At 41.1% G+C, this 22,760-nt stretch overlaps 1 protein-coding gene across 3 annotated transcripts in view; it reads right to left on the reverse strand.

The window, feature by feature from the left end:
• LOC133550102 (guanine nucleotide-binding protein G(q) subunit alpha) overlaps nt 1-22,760 on the reverse strand; it is a 105,261-nt gene that overhangs the window by 7,533 nt on the left and 74,968 nt on the right. For 2 of the 3 annotated variants that reach the window (XR_009806233.1, XM_061896175.1), the window contains exons 3-5: nt 21,671-21,825; nt 9,929-10,057; nt 1,122-1,251 (exon numbers count right to left, since the gene is read on the reverse strand). Coding sequence is in view for 2 of the 3 variants with exons in the window: in XM_061896175.1 (XP_061752159.1) it covers nt 1,122-1,251; nt 9,929-10,057; nt 21,671-21,825 (414 nt within the window). In the remaining variant the exon portion in view is untranslated. Of the gene's footprint in view, nt 1-1,121; nt 1,252-9,928; nt 10,058-10,794; nt 10,924-21,670; nt 21,826-22,760 lie in introns of all 3 variants that reach the window. The other variant, XM_061896176.1, reaches the window with a different exon arrangement.

Here is a 22,760-nt window from a genome sequence, read left to right on the forward strand (position 1 = left end):
CCCATCAGGAGCAAGGGTGAAGTGTCTTGCTAAGGACACAACGGACGTGACGAGGTTGGTACTAGGTGGGATTTGAACCAGGGATCTTCGGGTTGCACACGGCCACTCTCCCACTGCGCCACGCCGTCCCAATTTATTGAATAATACTTCAACAAAATATGAACGTAAGTTCATAAACTGTGAAAAGAAATACAACAATGCAATATTCAGTGTTGACAGCTAGATTTTTTTGTGGACATATTCCATAAATATTGATGTTAAAGATTTCTTTTTTTTGTGAAGAAATGTTTAGAATGAAGTTGATGAATCCAGATGGATCTCTATTACAATCCCCAAAGAGGGCTCTTTAAGTTGATGATTACTTCTATGTGTAGAAATCTTTATTTATAATTGAATCACTTGTTTATTTATCAACAAGTTTTTAGTGTTTTTTTATATCTTTTTTTCCAAATAGTTCAAGAAAGACCACTACAAATGAGCAATATTTTGCACTGTTATACAATTTAATAAATCAGAAACTGATGACATAGTGCTGTATTTTACTTCTTTATCTCTTTTTTTCAACCAAAAATGCTTATCTCTGATTAGGGGGTACTTGAATTAAAAATATGTTCACAGGGGGTACATGACTGAAAAAAAGGTTGAGAACCGCTGATATAGAGTATAGAAAATGTTTTGTTTTTTTATGGCTGCATCCATTATTCCATCCATCCATTTCTACCGCTTATTCCCTTTCGGGCTCGTGGGGGGCGCTGGCGCCTATCTCAGCTACAATCGGGCGGAAGGCAGGGTACACCCTGGACAAGTCGCCACCTCATCGCAGGGCCAATACAGATAAACAACATTCATACTCACATTCACACACTAGGGCCAATTTAGTCCATCCATCCATTTTCTACCGCTTATTCCCTTTCGGGGTCGCTGGCGCCTATCTCAGCTACAATCGGGCAGAAGGCGGGGTACACCCTGGACAAGTCGCCACCTCATCGCAGGGCCAACACAGATAGACAGACAACATTCATACTCACATTCACACACTAGGGCCAATTTAGTATTATTTATTATTTCCAGCACTTGCTCCTATCCACATTTCTAAAGAGCGAAGTTAATTTTTGTCTGACCTCGTTGTCGGACTCCACCAGGACCTGGTCGTACTCGCTCAGCGCCACAAGAAACATGATGGAGGTGACATTCTCAAAGCAGTGGATCCATTTCCTCCTCTCTGACCTCTGACCCCCGACGTCCACCATCCTGCAGCCACGGCGAGGGGGAAACAAGTCACAGGCTTAAGTCCTCCGACAACAGTCCCGAACGGCGGCTTCAAAAGAAAATGCCGTGACAGGTTTTGAATCCATCGGAGAAAGTGTAACGTGTGAAACGTGTGAAACACGGCGTTGATCCGAACATAAGACGACAAATTAAACATAAAATTACTCATTTATCACACTGGTTGATTACAATTAAAACATATATTTCTGTAACTGCTAATGCAGTTGTTTTGACGTTAGCATCAAAACAATCGCCTTGCTATTTGCTGACAATCTCCCTGTGAGTGAATGGAAGAAAAGCTCTGACTGGCTTTGTGGAGAAGCCCATTGGCGCCCTAAATAATTTAAAAAGACGACCTGTTTCTCGATTATTTTCTAGTCTTATGCTCAAATTATGCAGGGTTAATTAAAATGAATGCATCTTTTCTATTTTAACCTGTCATTAATTATTGGATATTTAATACCTCAATGTATTGAGTGATTCCCAAAGCCCAAAAAAAGTCTGCGGGCTATAGAGCGTTTTCCGTTCGGGCTCCAGTACTCTGGAATGCCCTCCCGGTAACAGTTCGAGATGCCACCTCAGTAGAAGCATTTAAGTCTCACCTTAAAACTCATTTGTACACTCTAGCCTTTAAATAGACTCCCTTTTTAGACCAGTTGATCTGCCGTTTCTTTTCTTTTTCTTCTATGTCCCACTCTCCTTTGTGGAGGGGGTCCGGTCCGATCCGGTGGCCATGTACTGCTCGCCTGTGTATCGGCTGGGGACATCTCTGCGCTGCTGATCCGCCTCCGCTTGGGATGGTTTCCTGCTGGCTCCACTGTGAACGGGACTCTCGCTGCTGTGTTGGATCCGCTTTGGACTGGACTCTCGCGACTGTGTTGGATCCATTATGGATTGAACTTTCACAGTATCATGTTAGACCCGCTCCACATCCATTGCTTTCCTCCTCTCCAAGGTTCTCATAGTCATCATTGTCACCGACGTCCCACTGGGTGTGAGTTTTCCTTGCCCTTATGTGGGCCTACCGAGGATGTCGTAGTGGTTTGTGCAGCCCTTTGAGACACTAGTGATTTAGGGCTATAGAAGTAAACATTGATTGATTGATTGAAAAGTAAATTTTGTTAAAATCATTTAATTACATGATTCAATATTTATTTTTTTCATTTATTTCATGAAATATTTCCTAATTCAATTTTTCCATGATGTAGTAAATTAAATCATGAAACTTTATGCCAGCACTTCATTATTTTTTTATCTGCCCCACTCACCAATCAAAGTCAGTGGGCGGGGCTAACACAAATCTAGTCCAATGATTTCTATGGTTTGATTAGTGAGTTTAACAGATTAAATAAATAAAGCGTGTCATGAAAAAAATAAAACATCAAACATTATTTTTCATCAAATCATGAAAAAGAGAACAAATTAAATACTATCATTTTTTTTTTTTGTATAATGAACATTCAATGTAGTTTTTACATTACATACATTTATGACACATTTAATAACACAATGTGTTTAATCCCAATTACAATTATTTAAAGGGTTATTCAGTTACTTAATTTTGGCCAATACAGATTATTACATTGATTTTTTTGTTAGTCTCACAGGTTTTTGGCGCATATGTCCCTTTAAGCCTGAACCTGAACATACACGATGGATTCAAAACCATTACAAGCAGTTTTTTTTAGGAAAGTTCTGATCTTTTGATAAGAATACACAAAAACAAGTCTTGCATGCCACCACAAAGAAACGATCACACTTCGAAGAAAGGTTTGAGAACGAAAGCCAATCAGTTTAGGAAAGTCCAACCCCGAGAATAAGTCCTTTTTTATTAAGAAAAAGAACAGACTCCGAGAATAAGTCATTTTTTATTAAACGAGGCCCTGCTCGGTTTTGCCGGGAGGTTTCAAACTGAAAGGCATTCGTCCGTGATTCTTGCAAAGTGAAAAAGTCAACATCACCAGTTTCTAGAAGGTGTGAGGAATGTCGAAGGGCAGAAAGTGTGCGGGTAATTCCGGTTGTGGGGCGGGGTGACTAGGATACATTTTCTATAAACACCTGATATAGTAGAGCAGACCTTGAAAAAAATTAAGGCCTGCGGGCCTCTTTAAGCTTTTCAATCTGGCCCGCCGGACATTCCCGAATCATTTTTTTTTAGATCTTTAGGAAGGAAACCGTAGCTGTGCAGTGATGTTTTCAAATGACCGTAAGTCTTGAACGATACTAAGTATTTCAATGGTATTGTGTGTGTGTGTACAAACAATCCTATATGCAGTTTGAGTAATACTAATATTCTGCAAATGTAAAAACAAATATGAATTCTGACTAAAGAATTGGTGCCGATGGAAACTAAGAAAAGGGATTTGGGTACACTATCTGGAGTACAGGACAGGCGAGTGGGGGATCTTATGTTCGTGGATAACTCCTCTGGCGGGGGGCTCCCCTCGTCTCTTTTAAGGACACATAGCAAGGGTGGTCCTCAGGTCCTGTTGATCAGGGGCAGTAGCTCCACAGCCACAGATCCACTTTTAACCACTAATATCACAGTCAAAATGAAAGCTTGTTCCCATAGGCACCATAAACTGTTAATAATGTTTGGACAAAAGTGTATATTATATATACTATTATATATATAGTATTTATATATGTGTGTGTGTGTGTGCGTGTGTATGATGGACATATGTGTATTTTGGGTATATGCATTTGTGTATGTATGTGATTATGTGTGTATGTGTATGTATATATGTATGTATATGTATGTGTATATATGTGTGTGTATATATATATATATAAATTGTATATATGTGTGTGTATATATGTGTATATATATATATATATAAATTGTATATATGTGTGTGTATATATGTGTATATATATATATATAAATTGTATATATGTGTGTGTACATATGTATATATGTAAGTGTGTGTGAATTTAAATGTATTATATATAGATAATATATAGCATCTACGCAGCAACCACTGAACTGAATTATATTATATATATTATTGTATTATATATATATATATATATATATATATATATATATATATATATATATATATATATATATATCCATCCATCCATCATCTTCCGCTTATCCGAGGTCGGGTCGCGGGGGCAGCAGCCTAAGCAGGGAAGCCCAGACTTCCCTATCTCCAGCCACTTCGTCTAGCTCTTCCCGGGGGATCCCGAGGCGTTCCCAGGCCAGCCGGGAGACATAGTCTTCCCAACGTGTCCTGGGTCTTCCCCGTGGCCTCCTACCAGTTGGACGTGCCCTAAACACCTCCCTAGGGAGGCGTTCGGGTGGCATCCTGACCAGATGCCCAAACCACCTCATCTGGCTCCTCTTGATGTGGAGGAGCAGCGGCTTTACTTTGAGTTCCTCCCGGATGGCAGAGCTTCTCACCCTATCTCTAAGGGAGAGCCCCGCCACCCGGCGGAGGAAACTCATTTGGGCCGCTTGTACCCGTGATCTTATCCTTTCGGTCATGACCCAAAGCTCATGACCATAGGTGAGGATGGGAACGTAGATCGACCGGTATATTGAGAGCTTTGCCTTCCGGCTCAGCTCCTTCTTCACCACAACGGATCGATACAACGTCCGCATTACTGAAGACGCCGCACCGATCCGCCTGTCGATCTCACGATCCACTCTTCCCCCACTCGTGAACAAGACTCCTAGGTACTTGAACTCCTCCACTATATATATATATATATATATATATATATATATATATATATATATATATATATATATATATATATATATATATATATATATATATATATATATATATTGTATATGTATAGGGGTGGGACCTAATAAGTTGACTTCTTCCCACTCCCTTTTGAGCCAATCTTGACATCTACAAAAGATTAGTCACATGTAATGTTTTCAATGTAGATGTAAAAATAATGTATATATATATATATATCTTTTGTATTTCATGACATTCTCTTGTTTTGTTTGCATGGCTCAAAATAAACCATTCATTCATTCATTCAATGGTTGGAATCTGAGCTTTTGCATGATATACTAGTTACTACGGTAATCTAATGAGTTACTATGGTAATCCAAGTCACAGCAGCTCAGACGAGGCACCAAGCAGTGTGGGTGGGGAGCGTTTCCACAGAGGCCAGCCTGAGATGCGGGTGTCAGGGACCGACGCGGAACGAGATTTTCGCAACAAAGTTCTAAAGCAACCCTGGGTAAATTAAGGCCCGGGGGCCACATGCGGTCCGTTAAAGCTTTTCAATCTGGCCCGCCGGACAGTCCCAAATATATTTTTTTACATCTTTAGGATGGAAAGTGTAGCTGCCATTATGATGTGCAGTGATGAATCTGCGCTTTTGCATGATATTTTAGTGACTAGTGTTGTCCTGATACCTATATTGTTTTGATACTTTTCTGTACTTTAATACTTTTCTATATAAAGGGGAGTAGAAAAAATTGCATTGTTGGCTTTATTTTAACACAAAATCTTAGGGTGTGGCGGTATGGTACCGAATATGATTCATTAGTATCGCGGTACTATACTAATACCCGTATACCGTACAACCCTACTCGTTACTATGGTAATCTACGTCACAGTAGCTCAGACGAGGTACCAGGCAGTGTGGGTGGGGAGCGTTTCCACAGAGTGTTTCCAGAACCTGAAATGCGGGTGTCAGGGACAGACGTGGAAGGAGTTTCTTACAAGAAAGTTCTAAAGCTTAGTGATATATCACATACCGTATTTCCTTGAATAGCCGCCGGGGCGCTACTTAACTTAAAACCTCTTCTCACTCCTGCGCTTATTCAAGGCATGCGGTAAAAGTAAGCAGGCGCTAATCATTTTAAAACCTCTTCTCACCCCTGCGCTTACCAATGGCATGCGGTAAAAAAACTGAGTGTGATAAAAAAAAAAAAAAAATTCTTCTGCGGCTGCGGCCCAGTGGTTGGGGACCACTGCTCTACAACATGTCATCGCGACCGCCTTTACAAAACACTATCTGCGTGCCGGCCAGACGCATGCATTTCGCTGCTTCTCATACGAGATTGCAATGCATACTTGGTCAACGGCCATACCTTTTACACTGATGGTTGTGATATAAACAACTTTAACACTCTTGCTAATATGTGCCACACTCTGTGAACCCACACCAAACACATTTCGGGAGAACATCGACTCTGTAACACATTATAAACGCAACATAAGAATTACCCAGAATGCCATCCATCCATGACTCTTGGCTATATTATACACGCGCCCACCTCAACCGACGCACGGAGGGGGGTTGGTGCTGGCGGGATGTATAATATAGCCAAAAGTCATGGATGCATGGGATTGTGGGTAATTCTTATGTTGCGTTTATAATCTGTTACAGAGCTGATGTTCTCCCGGAATGTGTTTGGTGTGGGTTCACAGAGTGTGGCACATATTAGTAAGAGTGTTAAAGTTGTTTTATATCACAACCATCAGTGTGATCTGTATGGCTGTGGAACAAGACCCCTGGTTTACACATAGTAAAAGCAAAAAAAAACCTCCTCCGCCATTGTGAAAATGACGACAAAGAAAGTGTCACTCGTAACGTCACGAATTTGACCCGGCGGTAAAAGTAAGCATGCGCTAATAAATTTGGGGAGCGAGTTTGACCCGGCAGTAATTCAAGGCAGGCGCATATTACATACCTGGTGGCTATTCAAGGAAATACGGTGTATCAGATTGTAGATGCTTTTGATTTTTTTACCCTTTACGTTCATACTTCATATACTTTCCGTAGTCACTGTATGTGTGTATATATACTTTATGTTTAACCTATTTTATTTCTGGCACTGGTTTTTGGTCCGTTCTCAAATGAGTTGACCGAACTGTACCAGAAGTTCGTTTCAAGACCACCTCTTCAAGTGGTCTTGGTCCGCTTGTTTGCCGAACATCAGGTTTCAGGTGATAGGAGGTCTGTTTGAACCTAACCAAAGTGAAGTTGCACCAATGGTGTTTAAATGAGTAAATGAGTAACTGTCCGTACAATTTAAACTTCTCTACCAAGTCCGACATGACTGACGTGCTACTGAACACAGGATGTTAGAGTTACGCTTTTCTATTCATGAACAATTCATGAACATCTCAACCGCTGATAAACGGCTATGTGAATCCTTAAGACGTTTCATCTATCCAGGGCTGCTCTACTTGAAGAGGTCACCTGTCAATCATGGGGGATTTGAGGTCCCACTTGGCTGTCGAAGTCTCACCCACCACTGTCAACTGCATATGAAGTCAGACTTATCTTGATTGAGTGCACGCCGATACACTAAGGGTGTAACGGTACGTGTATTTGTATTGAACCGTTTCGGTACGGGGGTTTCGGTTCGGTGCGGAGGTGTACCGAACGAGTTTCCACACTAACATATGAAGTAGCCGCCTAAGCTCAAGTCTTAACAAGCTGCTCAGCTTTCTGCCTCTGTCTCCTACACAGCACCCAGCATTGTCCCAACCACACAACCATCTGATTGGTTACAACCGTAGCGGTAACAGCAGTGCGTATTCAGTGCCCCTGTAGTCAGCGCTTCAGCGTCGAGCAGATTGGTGTTTAGCAGGTGAGCATAATGCAGCGTACTCTCCCCAAATGATAGTAAACACTTCCCAGTCAACTACTAGTATCATCACTATGAGCCCGTTGACATTGTAGAAACAAACTGCTCAGCTCACTCGCAGTCCTGGCTTGAGGTGAAGGCTAATTAGGTTTTAGCGTAACGTTAGCTCATTTTGCGGTGTGTCAGCTCATTGTGCGGTGTGACATTATGTTAAACGAAGAGTTTCTGTCGCTGATAGTGTATATAATAATGTAAGTGCATAATTAAGCCTACATGAAGTCCATGGTGTTCGGGGATGAATAGTCTCTCCTATTGCTATTCTACTATTTTTTCAGCTATAGTTACATTAATCATTAGTAATGTAGCAGCCTAGTTTTGAATGGCAGGGTCCCTGCTATCACATGTTGATAAAAATATAACATTTACATAATAAAAATCAACTAACTACAAGCCTCCCAAATGCTGTAATAAATTAAGCATGATGAGTTGACTTGAAACTGTTTAATGTTGCACTTTTTATATGTAGAAGGAAGGTTTTGTCATTTTATTTATTCTAAGCAGCAACTTCAGGCAGTTTAATGTGGATTAACGTAGGCGGAATTATTATAGTGTTCCCAATGTTAAAAGGATAAAGCCATTGTTTACAAATTTGGTAATAAACAAAAAAATTATATTTAGTTTTTTTCTTATTGTACCGAAAATGAACCGAACCGTGACCTCTAAACCGAGGTACGTACCGAACCGAAATTTTTGTGTACCGTTACACCCCTAGGATACACACATCGGCTGACTATTATTTATAAGGCTCGTTTAGGTTTAATGCGTCCATACTTGTGTCATTTGTTACAAAGAAAAAACAGCTCTTACGCATCACGTTCTAACATTTTGTATGTTTTAACTGTAATCCTTGTACGGACTGAATTTGGCAAAAGAGCATTGCTGCTTCTATGGCATGGAATGCATTGCAGACGAAACTGAAACTCACAGAACTACTTCCATTTGGAGCCTTCCGTTCTGTCCTGAGGGACCGACAGCGAGAGACGTTTGCACAGTGCCTGTGTTTTTAAAAGGTGTACATATTTATTGTTTTACATTTCATTTTTAAGTATTTTAAAATGTATGTCTTAACGCAGGGGTCGGGAACCTTTTTGGCAGAGAGAGCCATGAAAGCCAAATATTTTAAAATATATTTCTGTGAGAGCCACATAATATTTTTAAACACTGAATACAACTAAATGCATGCATTTTTTAATTAATAACATTTTTAGAGTACAGTAAGTCCCTTATTATTTTAAATAACATAGTTATTCTGCAGCTAACCAATAATAAATAAAATACTTCTTGCCAATAATGCGACTTCTTGAACAGGTGCGGTAAAAAATGGATTAAAATGCATGAGAATGTTTTATATTTTGAACGTTGTTTTTAACACTGTGAGAATTATTCATTACTTATCGTGTTAAGCAACGTCAGCTAAGATTTATCTGAGAGCCAGATGCAGTCATCAAAAGAGCCACAGGTTCCCTACCCCTGTCTTAACGTATTACTTTTTTGAAACTGCTCTGTGAGATGTGCTGTTGACCTCTTGGCCAAGTCACCCCTGTGAAAGAGATCTTGATCTCAATGGGTTTCTTATCTGGTTAAATAAAGGTTCTACTTTTACTAATTTCAACAGCCGAGCGATGATACAAATGACACCAATGAGGCGACTGAATTGCGTGAACAAATGCACAGGTGTAAGCCTCCAGACTGAAAGTGCAATGCTGCCCCCCGGTGGTGGCCTGTTCCACTTCGCCCCGCAGAGACGCGCGCTATTACAGGCCCTGCAGGACCCGCTGCCCAAAAATAACGTATCCCTCCGACGTGGAAAGGACGACCTGGTTTCTTATGCCAGCCAGAAAGGAAAGGAGGCAACGAGGAGAATGAGGAGAGAGGAAGTGACCCATTTGCGACGAGCGGCCACCAGAATGTAGGACTTTAGTGTTCGTTTGCCATTGTAGCTGACGGGTATAAGGACGCGGCACGGTTATCATAATAGCAGCAATGTTGAGGCTTGACCAGGGAATGAGTTTTATTTTCTACCTGAAAATGATGCTTTGCAAGTCGAAGGGGTACTCTATGATTCCCGTAGTGGGGATGCGCACCCTCAGCACATCCTGCTGAGTGGGGAGATAGCTGGGATCTGCAATGCGATCCAGGTCGGAAAGATAGCTAGAGACGAGACGGGCCAGTGAGGGAAAAACAGAGACAACAACAACAAAAAGAAGAGGGAAAAAGAGAAGACAGGATCACAGTTATATAAAGCGTGACAGGTCATTAAAGCAACCCCGCCCCCATTTTGCCATTCCAGGAAGTGTGGATCAATCCTGTCGAAGAAGATTCAGAGAAAAGAAGGCCAAAGAGACAAAAAAAAAGGGGTGTTATAGTGTCACTGCTCCACCAAACACCGTCTCCACAAGTCCTTTTAACATTTGTGTGGACAGTAAGGCGGTGTTGATGACAAAAGCAGGAAGAAAGGTCAGCTGATGAAGAAGGGTTCGACATCAAAGATAGCAGGAAGGCCGCTGTGGATATTTTCAAGGTTGGTTTTATCACAGCTTCCTGGCACATCTTTCACGTCACACCGCAACCCGTCTTCATCAGGTACTCGGTCGCTCCCCTCAAGCTTCCGTGCAGCCTTGGTTTAAGACCGAAGGCAGAACTTCAACACGACTACGGACACCAACCACTGATGCACAACTTTAACCTACGGCTCGTTCAATCAAAAGCAGACTGGCGGCCTTTTTTGTTGCAATGGATAGTCCTTGGTTTGTTTCCATATAATGAGATGTTATTCTTTGAGGTATCCAATTCGGGATGCGTTGCAGTGCCGTCAGTGGAGTTGTGAACTGAAGTCGTGGTGATGCTGCGGTCAGAGGAGGGGGAGAGGGAGGTGGGAGGGGGGGTACCTGAAGATGACATTCTCCAGATCAAATGGATACTCAATAATGCCCGTGGTGGGAACACGGACCCTGAGCACATCTTGCTGGGTGGGGACGTATCCGTCCGCCGTCACACGGTCTAAATCGCTAAGATAACTGGGAGATAATACAGTGCATGTACACATGTGGATAAAACAGGCAGGTAATATGTTGCTACATACCGTAAATGCTCAAAAATAAACAGCCGGAGCGCATATTTATGGAAACCGTAAAGAGCATGGGGTGCTAGACTGGGCGACATACATTCATTCGTTCATTTATTTGTGGCAGCCTGCCACAAATACATTTGGATTGCCACAACTAGATTTGAAGCTACGTGTTCCGCCCACATTCAATCAATGTTTACTTATACAGCCCTAAATCACTAGTGTCTCAAATGGCTGCACAAACCACAACACAAACCACTACCACATCCTTAAAATTAAAATTAAAATGGAACTATGTGTCTGTCCATGTAGCTTGTCGTTACAACTCTGTACAGTTCATGGCAACATACAGTAACTCTGCTCATTAACACGCCGGGTCTGCCAGAGCATAAAAAAACATGGGATTCGTGTTGCCAACTTAGCAACCTTGTCGTTTACAGCAAGTATTAGAGATCGACCGATTATTGGTAGTCAATGAGGCTGATAACCGATATTTGGGACTGAGACGCTGAGATCACCCACATCTGCGGTCTTCTCGAAGGCATCCCACTGGGTTGTGAGTTCTTCCTTGCCCCTTATGTGGGATCGTAATATCGCTAAAATTCGCTCCATTTTGTCCACTAAAGACGCCGAGATCATTATCCATGCGTTTGTTACGTCTCGTCTCGATTACTGTAACGTATTATTTTCGGGTCTCCCCATGTCTAGCATTAAAAGATTACAGTTGGTACAAAATGCGGCTGCTAGACTTTTGACAAGAACAAGAAAGTTTGATCACATTACGCCTGTACTGGCTCACCTGCACTGGCTTCCTGTGACTTTAAGGTTTTACTACTTACGTATAAAATACTACACGGTCTAGCTCCAGCCTATCTTGCCGATTGTATTGTACCATATGTCGCGGCAAGAAATCTGCGTTCAAAGGACTCCGGCTTATTAGTGATTCCCAAAGCCCAAAAAAAGTCTGCGGGCTATAGAGCGTTTTCCGTTCGGGCTCCAGTACTCTGGAATGCTCTTCCGGTAACAGTTCGAGATGCTACCTCAGTAGAAGCATTTAAGTCTCACCTTAAAACTCATCTGTATACTCTAGCCTTTAAATAGACCTCCTTTTTAGACCAGTTGATCTGCCGCTTCTTTTCTTTCTCTTATGTCCCCCCCTCCCTTGTGGAGGAGGTCCGGTCCGATGACCATGGATGAAGTACTGGCTGTCCAGAGTCGAGACCCAGGATGGACCGCTCGTCTGTATCGGTTGGGGACATCTCTATGCTGCTGATCCGCCTCCGCTTGAGATGGTCTCCTGTGGACGGGACTCTCGCTGCTGTCTTGGATCCGCTATGGACTCAACTCTCGCGGCTGTGTTGGAGCCACTATGGATTGAACTTTCACAGTATCATGTTAGACCCGCTCGACATCCATTGCTTTCGGTCCCCTAGAGGGGGGGGGGTTGCCCACATCTGAGGTCCTCTCCAAGGTTTCTCATAGTCAGCATTGTCACTGGCGTCCCACTGGATGTGAATTCTCCCTGCCCACTGGGTGTGAGTTTTCCTTGCCCTTTTGTGGGTTGTTCCGAGGATGTTGTAGTCGTAATGATTTGTGCAGTCCTTTGAGACATTTGTGATTTGGGGCTATATAAATAAACATTGATTGATTGATTGATCTGAACGGAGGATGTCGTTGTGGCTTGTGCAGCCCTTTGAGACACTTGTGATTTAGGGTTATATGAATAAACATTGATTGATTGATATCCCTTTGTAGAAAAAGTTATTTTAACATGAAGAGTATGCGTCAGTAAACAGCCGGAAACGGCGTTAAGTGGTTTTCTTGACAGTTTTATTCAATCAATCAATGTTTATTTATATAGCCCCAAATCACAAATGTCTCAAAGGACTGCACAAATCATTACGACTACAACATCCTCGGAAGAACCCACAAAAGGGCAAGGACAACTCACACCCAGTGGGCAGGGAGAATTCACATCCAGTGGGACGCCGGTGAGAATGCTGACTATGAGAAACCTTGGAGAGGACCTCAGATGTGGGCAACCCCCCCCCCCCTCTAGGGGACCGAAAGCAATGGATGTCGAGCGGGTCTAACATGATACTGTGAAAGTTCAATCCATAGTGGCTCCAACACAGCCGCGAGAGTTCAGTTCAAAGCGGATCTAAGACAGCAGCGAAAGTCCCGTCCACAGGAAACCATCTCAAGCGGAGGCGCATCAGCAACGTAGAGATGTCCCCAACCGATACACAGGCGAGCGGTCCATCCTGGGTCTCGACTCTGGACAGCCAGTACTTCATCCATGGTCATCGGACCGGACCGGACCCCCTCCCCTTTTTAAGGATAATGTTTTACGCGGCGCTAATGTTGTGGCTAATTTAGCACTAAACAACATCAGAGGGTTTCACACACACCTTTATTATGTTTATCTAAAAGGATAATCAAAATTTGCATTTCAAAATATGGGAAATCTATAGAGAAAATTGGGAAAAAAATGTGAGATTTTTCTACATCACAATAACTCGCCATCTACTCAATTGTACAATTTTCTAACCGTTTATGGATACATTGTAAGGTTTCCCTGTAATGTAGTGAACATTTAAATGAAAACAATTCTCAGCTCCTTCACGTAACTTCTAGGTGAGATATTTTTCAATTTGGCAAAAAATTTCTTCCAGGATGTTACAGAAAGTATGAGAATGTGTGAACTGTTGCCTGCTCTTCTTTGCTTCAATATAATAAGTCTAATTTTTTCATCAATATCTATCACATTGTTGATTAATAGAATCGCAGAACATGAAACTTGCGGCGCTCCTTTAATGAGCCCGCGTTTCGAGTATTGCGAACGGACGACCTGATCAAACAAAATGGAACCGGGAAGATACCAGAAAAGAAGGACAAAAACTGGATTTCTGACAGGTATGTAGGGGAGACGTACTGAAGGCGATCAGAACTGCTAGTGGGAGAGAAAGGAGAGGACGTGGCCACGTGAAAGAACCGGAGAAGAATTCTCACAAAATCTCAAATAAATACTCTGTTAGATATCAAAACATATTTGGGGAACGAAGAAGGACAAAAACTGGATTTCTGACAGGTATGTAGGGGAGACGTACTGAAGGCGATCAGAACTGCTAGTGGGAGAGAAAGGAGGGGACGTGGCCACGTGAAAGAACCGGAGAAGAATTCTCACAAAATCTCAAATAAATACTCTGTTAGATATCAAAACATATTTGGGGAACGAAGAAGGACAAAAACTGGATTTCTGACAGGTATGTAGGGGAGACGTACTGAAGGCGATCAGAACTGCTAGTGGGAGAGAAAGGAGGGGACGTGGCCACGTGAAAGAACCGGAGAAGAATTCTCACAAAATCTCAAATAAATACTCTGTTAGATATCAAAACATATTTGGGGAACGAAGAAGGACAAAAACTGGATTTCTGACAGGTATGTAGGGGAGACGTACTGAAGGCGATCAGAACTGCTAGTGGGAGAGAAAGGAGGGGACGTGGCCACGTGAAAGAACCGGAGAAGAATTCTCACAAAATCTCAAATAAATACTCTGTTAGATATCAAAACATATTTGGGGAACGAAGAAGGACAAAAACTGGATTTCTGACAGGTATGTAGGGGAGACGTACTGAAGGCGATCAGAACTGCTAGTGGGAGAGAAAGGAGGGGACGTGGCCACGTGAAAGAACCGGAGAAGAATTCTCACAAAATCTCAAATAAATACTCTGTTAGATATCAAAACATATTTGGGGAACGAAGAAGGACAAAAACTGGATTTCTGACAGGTATGTAGGGGAGACGTACTGAAGGCGATCAGAACTGCTAGTGGGAGAGAAAGGAGGGGACGTGGCCACGTGAAAGAACCGGAGAAGAATTCTCACAAAAACTCAAATAAATGCTCTGTTAGATATTTGGGGAGAACCATTGAGAATGAGAGCGTTTTTATTCATAACTAAAATTTTTCAAGGCAGTGCTAACTCGCTGGTGCTTGCGCAGTGTTTACGACTATCCACTTCATTATTTATTTATTTTCTTAAATACCACACAAACAAATCTGCTGATGAAGTTCTGTTGTCAGATATCGATATAAAAAAGGCTGATACTGATGAAGGCAAAAATGCCAAATATCGGCACCAATATCGATCGATCTCTCGCGACTACTTAAAAAAAAAGCAACATTGCTTCATTTCTGGAGCATGAAAGTTCATTTGTAGTTCTAAAAATATTTGTTACACTTTCACAGTATCATGTTAGACCCGCTCGACATCCATTGCTTTCCTCCTCTCCAAGGTTCTCATAGTCATCATTGTCACCGACGTCCCACTGGGTGTGAGTTTTTCCTTGCCCTTATGTGGGCCTACCGAGGATGTCGTAGTGGTTTGTGTTGTGGTTTGTGCAGCCCTTTGAGACACTAGTGATTTAGGGCTATATAAGTAAACATTGATTGATTGATTGAATGTAAACTGTCCAAGTTAGACGATAGCTTCACCGACCACTAACCTGCAACCCAACGTCCACAGATCGATTGCAGTCCTGTGGGAAACACTAGGAAGCATTGGGTAACCGATTTTTACCATCATACTAATCACTCGAAATGCAGGAGAAAATTGGAAAAAAACATAGCTCTCTTTACTTGTCATTTTGAGGCGTTAATCAAAAACATGTAATAGAGACAGTGGCAGCTGTTTGCTTTGGCAGACTATGCACCCAGCGACTATGGCGGTTCATCGAAGAGGCTTTTATTGGAGCATTTACGGTACATAGCCCAGCAGAAAGCATGCACTCTTGACACGTCATAATCAGTAATACATTACATCAGCAGCCAGAGGGCGCTGTAGATCTTGCAGCTCAATAAACCTAAGGTCTTGTCAACAGGAGTGGGGAACCTTTGTCCTATCAGGAGCCATTTTATTCTTTATAGACAAGATGTGACAAATGTTTATTATAATACATCAGGGGTGTCCAAACTGAAAAAAAAAAAAAGCATGCAGTGGCCATTTTGATATTTTCAAAACACACGACAATATATATGGGAACCCTGAGGGCTCCCCTCATTTTTGGTGAATGTTAAAAAAGGTCCCGGGGACCCGAAAGGGGCATTAAAAATAAGTAATATTTTTGTTTTTACATTAAATACCTAAATATCTATAGATCAATTTCAGATCCATCTGTTGCAGTAGTGTTATTTTTTTGTTTGTTTATGTTTTAAGCCAGGGGTCGGGAACCTTTTTGGCTGAGAGAGCCAAGAAGCCAAATATTTTAAAATGTATTTCCGTAAGAGCCGTAAAATATATTGTTTAACCCTGAACACAACTAAACGCGTGCATTTTTAAGTAAGACTAACATTGGGTTTCACTATGTAAAGCGCTTTGAGTCACTCGAGAAAAGCGCTATATAAATACAATTCACAATTCACAATTTTTAGAGTATAATACAGGGGTCGAGAAACTTTTTGGCTGAGAGAGCCAAGAAGCCAAATATTTTAAAATGTATTTCCGTAAGAGCCGTAAAATATATTTTTTAACCCTGAACACAACTAAACGCGTGCATTTTTAAGTAAGACTAACATTGGGTTTCACTATGTAAAGCGCTTTGAGTCACTTGAGAAAAGCGCTATATAAATACAATTCACAATTTTTAAGAGTATAATACAGGGGTCGGGAACCTTTTTGGCTGAGAGAGCCAAAAAGCCAAATATTTTAAAATGTATTTCCGTAAGAGCCGTAAAATATTTTTTTCACCTTGAACACAACTAAACGTGTGCATTTTTAAGTAAGACTAACATTTTTAAGAGTATAATAGGTCTCTTATTCTTTGTAATAACATTGTTATTCTGAAGCTAACTGTGGAGGGGGCGTGGCCTGCAGCAAAGCGGGGTGTTGCCAGGACCGGCCTCGAAATCAGCGACAGGTGCGTAGAGGGCCCACCTGGGCCTTGTTACCTAATCACCTGTCGCTATGTTATAAGCAGCAGCCAGGAGGAGAGACGGGGTTGGTGCAGGAGCCAGAGCGCGAGCCAGAACGAAAGAGATAAAGACAATTGCTGGAAAGCAACTGAGAGACTTATTGAAAAATTAAACAATACTGTAACCCTGTAACAGGGTCTCATGTTAGTTCTTGGTGGTCTGAAGAACTCCCAGGAGGGCAAGCCCCACACTAACCAATAATAAATAAATAACTTCTTACCATCAACGCAGCTTCTTAAACGGCTGCGGTAGAAAACGGATGGACGGATTAAAAATGCACGAGGATGTTTTATATTTTGAACATCATTTTTAACACTGATTACAAGTGGAATTATTCATTATTTATCGTGTTAAGCAGAGTCAGCTCAGATTTTACCTGAGAGCCGGATGCAGTCAACAAAAGAACCACATCTGGCTCCTGAGCCATAGGTTCCCTACCCCCAAAAAACTGTTTTTTACGGCAAAATCTAAATATGGAATATTTTCCACTAAACATTTGTTAAAAAATTGAATGGATGATGTGAAGTAATTGGGGCCTTAAATCATTCATAACAAGATGGCTTTTGCTTCATTAATATTTTTTGAACAATGACAGTTTAAAAAAAAAAAAAAAAATCCGGCTTTAAAGGTTTCGGAGATCCAAAAGGCGCACCCTCATAAAAATAAGTCATACATCGATATTATGGGTGTGAATCTTTAGGCACCTAACGATTTGATCCAATTCTGATTCCTGGGGTGACGATTTGATTCAGAATAGATTCTTGATTGGAACCGATTCGCCCAATGTAATATTTGTAGGGCTGTCAAATAATGAAAACATTTAATTACAATTATTCGCAGTTTGTTTGTAGTTAAATCACAATCAATCAAGATACCGCGGATGACTATAATTTTTCGTCACTAATAAGCGTAGCCTAGACCAGGGGTCGGGAACCTTTTTGGCTGAGAGAGCCATGCAAGCCAAATATTTTTAAAAGTATTTCTGTGAGAGCCATTAAATTTTGAAAAAAAAAATTTAAACACTGAATACAACTATATATGTGAATTATTAAGAAAGACCAACATTTTTAGAGTTCAAAAAGTCTCTTATTCTTTTTAATAACATTGTTAGTCTGAGGCTAACCAACAATAAATGAAATACTTCATACCAATAATGCGACTTCTTGAACAGGTGCGGTAGAAACCGGATGGATGGGTGAAAATGCATGAGAATGTTTGATATTTTGAACGTTATTTTTGACACTACCAGCGGAATTATTCATTACTTATCGTGTTAAGCAATGTCAGCTAAGATTTATCTGAGAGCCAGATGCAGTCAGCAAAAGAGCCACATCTGGCTCTAGAGCCATAGGTTCCCTACCCCTGGCCTAGACAGATCATTTTCAAGTTCATATTCCCATGACTGGACAATTAGTTTGCTTTAATTGAATGTTATTTAAAACATTATGCCTTTTTCAACACCAAAACGACGCAAAAAGGAAATAACCACGCTTTTAAAGAGAACAAAACATGATCTATAGTGTGTGGGTGTCTTGCCAGATTGTGTATTTTTGCATTCCTGCTGTAAGAGCACTTGCATTCAGGAGAGGGTCTACGTCATGTTCACGCATTATTGACACAAAATGTGGATTGTTTGATTGTCAAAGACGATTGGTAACGTAATGTGTGATATTTCTACCTGAATAAATGTTTATGATATTCTGTACGTTACATGTAGTACAAGTCACTCTAGACTTCCTGTCTACCGTCTTTTTTCTTGCTTAGTTTCAATTCCTTCTTACTAAAGATTTTAAACTAGACAAACAAGTCAATGGCGTTTTAAAATCGTGTTTTTATCACCTTCGTCTTTTAGTAAAGGTTAAACCGTTTTTATCTTTTAACCATTTTGAACAAGTCGTGCATGCTTTTATTTCAAGTGGCCTGGATTACTGCAATGCACTTTATGCTGGCATTAGCCAAATAGCTCTCTCCCGGTTGCAGTTAGTCCAGAACGCGGCAGCACGACTTTTAACAGGGGCCAGGAAACGCCAGCATATAACCCTAATTCTTCAGAGTTTGCACTGGCTCCATGTTCATTTTAGAATTGATTTTAAAACTTTGCTGTTTGTTTTTAAATCTTTACATTGACTGGCACCTCAATATATCTCGGACCTCATCCAAATTTACATCCCTGCGCGCGCTCTGAGGTCCGAGAGCCAGTTCCAGCTCGTGGTGCCCAAGACCAGACTTAAGACCAGGGGAGACAGGGCCTTCTCTGTGGTCGGCCCTAAGCTCTGGAACATTTTGCCGCTCCATCTTCAAACTGCTTCCACAGTGGAGTGTTTTAAGTCTCGTCTTAAGACCCACTTTTATTGTTTGGCTTTTAACACTACGTGAGTTGTGTGGTCCTCTGTGTTTTTTATACACTTTTATTTTTATTTTACTGTTTTAATTGATTTTACCCTTTAAAATAGTTTTTAATCATATTTGTTTTTATATTGTTTTTATTGGTTTTATTTTTATTCATTTTTTGTTTTATTCAGTCATTGGTGGAGCATAATATTGTTTTTAACATGGCTGTGCAGCACTTTGGAAACTTTATTGTTGTTTAAATGTGCTATATAAATAAAGTGGATTGGATAAAGCAGTTATAGTAACAATCTAAATTTTTTGTTTTTAATGCACTCAACTTTAACGTAAACATGGAGGTGAAACTAATCATCTTTACAAGCGACAAAGCCCGCCAGCAGGCGTTCACTCCAACGATGTCGGTTCACGGCGATTGAAGGTAAAATTATTTTTTATTTCCCAGAGAAGGACTTGCCATGGCCTTTGATCTGCCAATTCCATAAGGTCCCCATTCCTTTGTGCATTTCTGCTTGCTATAATTGAGCTCGTGGCTCAACACTAACTGAACGGCCTTACTCAAATCATGCGTTTAAAAAAAATGATCGCCTTTGAAGGAATTTACAGTAAACGCGTTATTATTGCGTTAACTTTGACAGCCTTAATTATTTGGTATAATAATTCTATCCATCCATCCATTTTCTACCGCTTATTCCCTTTCGGGGTCGCGGAGGGCGCTGGCGCCTATCTCTGCTACAATCGGGCGGAAGGCGGGGTACACCCTGGACAAGTCGCCACCTAGGTGACAAAAGCTCTTTCGGTTACATGGAGATTGCTTGAAAAAAGTATTTTATTTAAATATATTTTAATTAAAAAAAAAAAAGTCAAAATGATAAATTTTTTTTCAACCTATTTTTCAACATTCTGCATCGATATAGAATCGCGATTTGGATGTGAATCGATTTTTTTGCAAACCTAATCAATATATATTATTTTTACACTCGACAAATCAGCTTGATATCTGTCCCGGCAATTAAACATTTTTATTATTTTTTGAGCAATGGCTGTGTTGAAGGGGCCCTGTTATGCAAAACAATTTTTCTTACCTATTGGTGCCTGCGGTTGTGTATTTGGGATCTGCATAAGTCACAAAAATATTGAATCTAAACTATAAAAAAAAAAAAGAAGACGCGGTCAAAGTGGAGGCATATAAAAAGGACCTGATCTGTAAAACATTCATTCATTCATTCATTTTCTACCGCTTATTCCCTTTCGGGGTCGCGGGGGGCGCTGGCGCCTATCTCAGCTACAATCGGGCGGAAGGCGGCGTACGCCCTGGACAAGTCGCCACCTCATCGCAGGGCCAACACAGATAGACAGACAACATTCACACACTAAGGCCAATTTAGTGTTGCCAATCAACCTATCCCCAGGTGCATGTCTTTGGAAGTGGGAGGAAGCCGGAGTACCCGGAGGGAACCCACGCATTCACGGGGAGAACATGCAAACTCCACACAGAAAGATCCCGAGCCTGGATTTGAACCCAGGACTGCATGAACTTCGTATTGTGAGGCAGACGCACTAACCCCTCTGCCACCGTGAAGCCTCTGTAAAACATAATCTATGCAAAATTTTGACCAAAAAAACACCATTACATGTTATGTAGACCAGTGGTGCCCAACCTTTTTGTATCCGCGGTCCGGTCAACGCTTAATAATTTGTCCCGCGGCCCGGGGGGGGTGCCCTTTTATTAATTTTTTTTATTATTATTTTTTTTTTTCATGAAAAAAGGGACGTTTTTGTCATGAAAAAGGGAGGTTTTTGTGGTTGGTGCACTAATTGTAAGTGTATATTGTGTTTTTATCTTGATTTAATTAAAAAAATATAGATATTTTTATTTCTTTTAAATAAAAAAAAATAAAAATTTCTTCTGCGGCCCGGTGGTTGGGGACCACTGATGTAGACCACAAGGAAGTGTTTTAAATGTATAATAAAAATCATATAATGACCCCTTTAAAGTAAAAAAAACACCTGCATGTCAGTTTTGTGTTATTTGTGTCAATATGTTCTTGTTACATTACACTTCTTTGCTCTTTCAGTCTACTTTTGATGATTTTTATTAATTGTATTTTTTGGACACCCTTGCAAAACATCATGTGCTTAGGGGAGTTGAAAGTTTTGGTTAAAATAGGTCCTCAGTTGGGCTGGGTTTGAATGCTGTTGGGGGTCGCATATGACCCATGGACCATAGGTTGCCCACCCTGATCAACAAGCTAAAAAGTCAATCTATTAATTTTTTGGTGCTTTGCAAAAAAATGTATTTCAACGAGTCACTGGTGCCTTTAGGGATCATTGAGACACAATATTTGCATTAAATCAACAGAAACAGAGACGGACGTACTATTTAGTGGAGTCTGAGAGCTGGTACTCCCGGCGGCGGTCGTAGGCCTCTTGGATGCCAGGGTCGGCCCACAGGGTTTTGATGGCCACGATGTAATGTTGGTCGAAGCCGTTGATCTTCTCGATGTCCACTTCTTTCACCAGCATGGCGTTCGACTGCAGCAGCAAGACACAAGTCGTTTTTGTTTTGACCGACTTGTCAAATGAGTGCGGACAGTGGCTGCTAAACCATCACGGTACTTTGAAGTGAACGATAAAATCTGCAAAGAAATACTGTTAATATTCATCACCAAAAACATGTAAACAACAGGTAGAGTAGGACAATAAACATATTATTTTTTTCCCCTATCAAATAAAGCAGACTGAGAAAAGATGAAGTGAATTATATTTTATATAGCGCTTTTTCTCTAGTGACTCAAAGCGCTTTTACATAGTGAAACCCAATATCTAAGTTACATTTAAACCAGTGTGGGTGGCACTGGGAGCATGTGAGTAAAGTGTCTTGCCCAAGGACACAACGGCAGTGACTAGGTTGGCAGAAGCGGGAATCGAACCTGCAACCCTCAAGTTGCTAGCACGGCCACTCTACCAACCGAGCTAAACCGTATCCTTGGTGGAGGTCTCCACTCTGCTGGTTGTCATTCTAGTCATATTTTGTCATCGTGTATAAATACACTAGACCCCCGATACTTTTGGGGTGGGGTTTAATTTTGTAAAGCATAGAAAACGTTGGGTAATGGGGCGGCATAGCTCGGTTGGTAGAGTGGCCGTGCCAGCAACTTGAGGGTTGCAGGTTCGATTCCCGCTTGTGCCATCCTAGTTACTGCCGTTGTGTCCTTGGGCAAGACACTTTACCCACACTGGTTTAAATGTAACTTAGATATTGGGTGTCACTATGTAAAGCGCTTTGAGTCACTTGAGAAAAGCGCTATATAAATATAATTCACTTCACTTCACTTCCATAATTGAGGGGTTATTGAAAAAATGTTTGACACTAATAAACCTGGATTATGCTGTTGCCTTAAAGCAGTGGTTCTCAACCTTTTTTCAGTGATGTACCCCCTGTGAACATTTTTTAAATTCAAGTACCC

Source organism: Nerophis ophidion, linkage group LG03, assembly GCF_033978795.1.
Source record: "Nerophis ophidion isolate RoL-2023_Sa linkage group LG03, RoL_Noph_v1.0, whole genome shotgun sequence".
NCBI lineage: Eukaryota > Metazoa > Chordata > Actinopteri > Syngnathiformes > Syngnathidae > Nerophis > Nerophis ophidion.